We start from the raw sequence: 3,757 nt of genomic DNA on the forward strand, positions 1-3,757 counted from the left end.
ACTACAGCAAAAGATAGAAATAACTGACTTAAAACCATATTTTAGCTGGTGAAAATACAAGTGCTCTAATAATTTTGGCCACCACTGCACATCATAAAATTATAAATATTACTAATTTATATTTTTCTAGTTACACTCAGCAATAAAATGTTTTATGTTTGAGAAATTGTTATAAAATATTATAAAATGTTTTATAAAGATACACTCTATATTTGTTTGTTGTGAAATTTTGTCTACATTTATTTCAAGAATCTGACAGTAATAATATTTGACTCTACAAATTAAGGAAATACATTAGTAAAAAGATGTTGGGAAACCTGTGTGGAGTTGTATGCACTGGTTTTGGTTGGCCTGTTGATGGAAAGTATGGCTGTCAAAATGACTGAAAAACTAAATTCGAATTTTCTACTTAAATATTATCAAAATTCGAATTATATTCAGATTTAAAAGGCATAATTTCAGTTAGGGGGGAAAAAAAGCTTTTGGCTTCTCTCCTGAGGCCACAAGAGGGCGCATCGAGCAAAATATTATGCACGTTTCTTCAAAGCATAATAAAATAACACGGCTATCTTTGAAAAAAGTGCATAATGTTTAAAATAATGTTTATAAACCTTATATAATTAATAAAGTTGCTTAAACCATTAGAAACAAAACAGCATCATGCATGTATGTATAGTTTAATAGGCTACAAAGGACCGAAAACCAATCACAAAGAGTACTTTCTTCATTTAAAAACTTGAGATGCAGTGGGATGGGGAAAACCGCCATAAAGTCTTGAGACATGTTTTTTAAAAGTTGAACTTACATTAATTTTACATAGCTTTCTAAACATGCGGTTCTCTTGTGCGATTGCACCGTTGATAGATGTTAGTGATGGGAAGTCCGGTTCTTTTCCGCGAGCCGGTTCTTTTGGACGGTTCGTTTCAATGAACCGGTTCAAAAAACTGGTTCATCGGTTCTTTTACGCCCTAACGTAATGACGTCATTCGTGATGACGTAATGATATCAAGTCTATCGTCCTGGGCCAGGATAAAAATACACATTCAAATATATAAAGTCAGTAATCATAACTTCAGTCAATTAAAACATCATAATCATGATCTGAAAAGTTTACAATTAGCATCGGTTTTCAGATCACCGGTACACTCAACCGAGAACCGGTTTCTTCCGGACACGTCCGATTTGAGAACCAATGAGCTCATGATACTGCGCATGCGTGTCATTTTTCAAGAGGATGAAAAGCATGTTATTTAAGTATTTTGTTAAACATCAGAAAGTGTGATAATATATATATATATATTATCACACTTTCTGATGTTTAATAAAATACTTGAATAACATGCTTTTCATCCTCTTGAAAAATGACACGCATGCGCAGTTATGAGCTCATTGGTTCTCAAATCGGACGTGTCCGAAAGAAACCGGTTCTCGGTTGAGTGTACCGGTGATCTGAAAACCGATGCAACCGGTTCTTGACTCGAGAACGAGTAAATGTCCCTCTACAGTCACGGCGTCAGAATTTTTTCTCTACTGGTGCTAAGGGGGGGCTAGACCAGTATGTGGGGGTGCTAAGAAAATAAATGATATTGATGACGTCCGAGTTACTTCATAAAGAAATGGGGCTAAACCGGGGCTATTAAAAATTCTGACGGGGCTATAGCCCCCCCTAGCCCCAGTGTAGCGCCATCACTGTCCCTATAGAAAATGCGATAAATATGCGTTCTGTGTGAACGGCTTGGTTTCGGTTTTGACGTAAACATCATCTTCCCCGCATTGATTGTTCTCTTTTTCTACAATATTTTGAATGAACAACGTAACACACATATACATACATACATACATGTATATATACATATATATATATACATACATTACACTTCAAAATTTTGGGGTCTGCAATTTTTTTGTATATGAAAAGTATCTTCTGCTCACCAAGGCTGCATTTATTTGATCAAAAATGCTGGCCACTCAATCACCAGAGATGGATGTTAATTGTAAAGTAAAATTTAATGAATTGTAAATTAAAATTGTAGATTTAAACACTTTTTTTTATTTTTTATCTTAGATCACTCAGTATTCAGAATGTAACCAGTGGTGGTGATGGTCATTTTAATATCTGCAAACTGAATTGTGATTTGTTGTCTTAGTTATTTAGTTATTTATAACTTATATTTAGCTATTTATAGTTATTTATAGATGCCTTCACATTGTACAGATTGTACAGATTGTTTCACTCATACGAACATCTTTATATATATATATATATATATATATATATATATACACACACATATATATACATACACACACATATATATATATATATATATATATACACACTTCTGCTCACCAAGGCTGCATTTATTTGATCAAAAATACAGTAAAACTAATATTTTAGAGTATTATTACAATTTAAAAATAACTGTTTTATGTTTATATTTATTTTAAAATGCAATTTATTCCTGTGATGCAAAGCTCATTACTCCAGTCTTCAATCCTTCAGAAATCATTCAAATATGCTGATTTGCTGCTCAAGAAACATCTCTTATTATTATTATTAATGCTGAAAACAGTTGTGCTGCCTAATATTTTGATGGAAACAGTGATACATTTTTCAGGATTCTTTGATAAATAGAATGTTCAAAAGAACAGCATTTATTTGAAATAGAAGTATTTGTAACATTATACATGTCTGTTTTTGATCAATTAAATGCATCTTTGCTGAGTAAAAGTATTCATATCTTTTTAAATAATATTACCAGTTAAAACTCTATTTTCTTCATATTTTGCTGTTGATACAGAAGGCTTTTTGTAACTCTGAGTTACTTGTTTTTCTCAGGCTGAAGAAGGCTTGCATTGGCTACGAGCACATGTTCGAGGAAGTCCCCATCGTCATCAAGAACTCTCATCTCATAAACGTGCTCCTGTTGGATCTGCAAGAGAAGAGTACGGTGGCTGACAAGCACGAGCTGCTCAATCTGTCAAGCAGGTCAGAATCACCCCTGCCCTGACCTGTGTGTCCAGTGCTCCCATTTTGGGAAAAAGATTTGTCATTCGCTGATTCATCTCGTCAATCCGTGTCTTTTCAGCCTCTCTTCCTCGGCTCTGTTTTGCCCAGGAAGTTGACCGAGGAAATGCAATACACGCTGACAAACCCTGACGGCACAGTTTAATCTTGACACTCCAAATAGGTTTCGCGTGTTGCCTGAACCAAACCGTTATAAAATCAGCCTTCTGGGAGCAGAGAAATGCTGCAAACAGTGATTTTTATTCTATTTGAATTCAGTTGCTTTCAGGCAAATACAAATCACACCTCAGATTTAGATATGTCTTTTGCATCAATTTGCCAGTATAACCAAAAGCTGTTTCTTAATTGCTTTTACATTTAGTATTGTGTTAGTATTAACTACATAACCAAGCCATAGCTGAATCTGTGCCAAAATACTGTGGAGTTTGACCAGGACGTCAATAATAACTGATAGGGATGCATTTTAAAAGTTTATAAACCTCTTTATTGTGCACAATTAAATGGTTAGTTGCATTTTATTTTAATTTAACATAATTTTTTCCCAGATAACAGACCAACGGCCCACCAGATAAGAGCCGCTGACCTAAAATGACGTTTTCGGGGGGTCCATCGTTATGCTTCTAGCTGGAGCTAGGGTTAGGCGATGTCTACAAAATTGGCATCAGACGATGTCTACAGTGAAACATCGCGATGGACGATGACATTGGCGGGGGCGAGTGGGGGGCGGGT

The 3,757-nt window shown here is 35.0% G+C and overlaps 1 protein-coding gene across 1 annotated transcript in view; it reads left to right on the plus strand.

Annotated features, from left to right (window-relative positions):
* The window catches only part of LOC107756892 (eukaryotic translation initiation factor 3 subunit H-A-like), a 52,116-nt gene that overhangs the window by 38,216 nt on the left and 10,143 nt on the right, over positions 1-3,757 (plus strand). Inside the window, exon 4 of the mRNA XM_016574210.1 lies at positions 2,840-2,989. Coding sequence (XP_016429696.1) covers positions 2,840-2,989 — 150 coding nt within the window. The remainder of the gene's footprint in view (positions 1-2,839; positions 2,990-3,757) is intronic.

This window comes from Sinocyclocheilus rhinocerous, unplaced genomic scaffold (genome assembly GCF_001515625.1).
Source record: "Sinocyclocheilus rhinocerous isolate Xijiao unplaced genomic scaffold, SAMN03320098_v1.1 scaffold1735, whole genome shotgun sequence".
In the NCBI taxonomy this organism is placed as follows: domain Eukaryota; kingdom Metazoa; phylum Chordata; class Actinopteri; order Cypriniformes; family Cyprinidae; genus Sinocyclocheilus; species Sinocyclocheilus rhinocerous.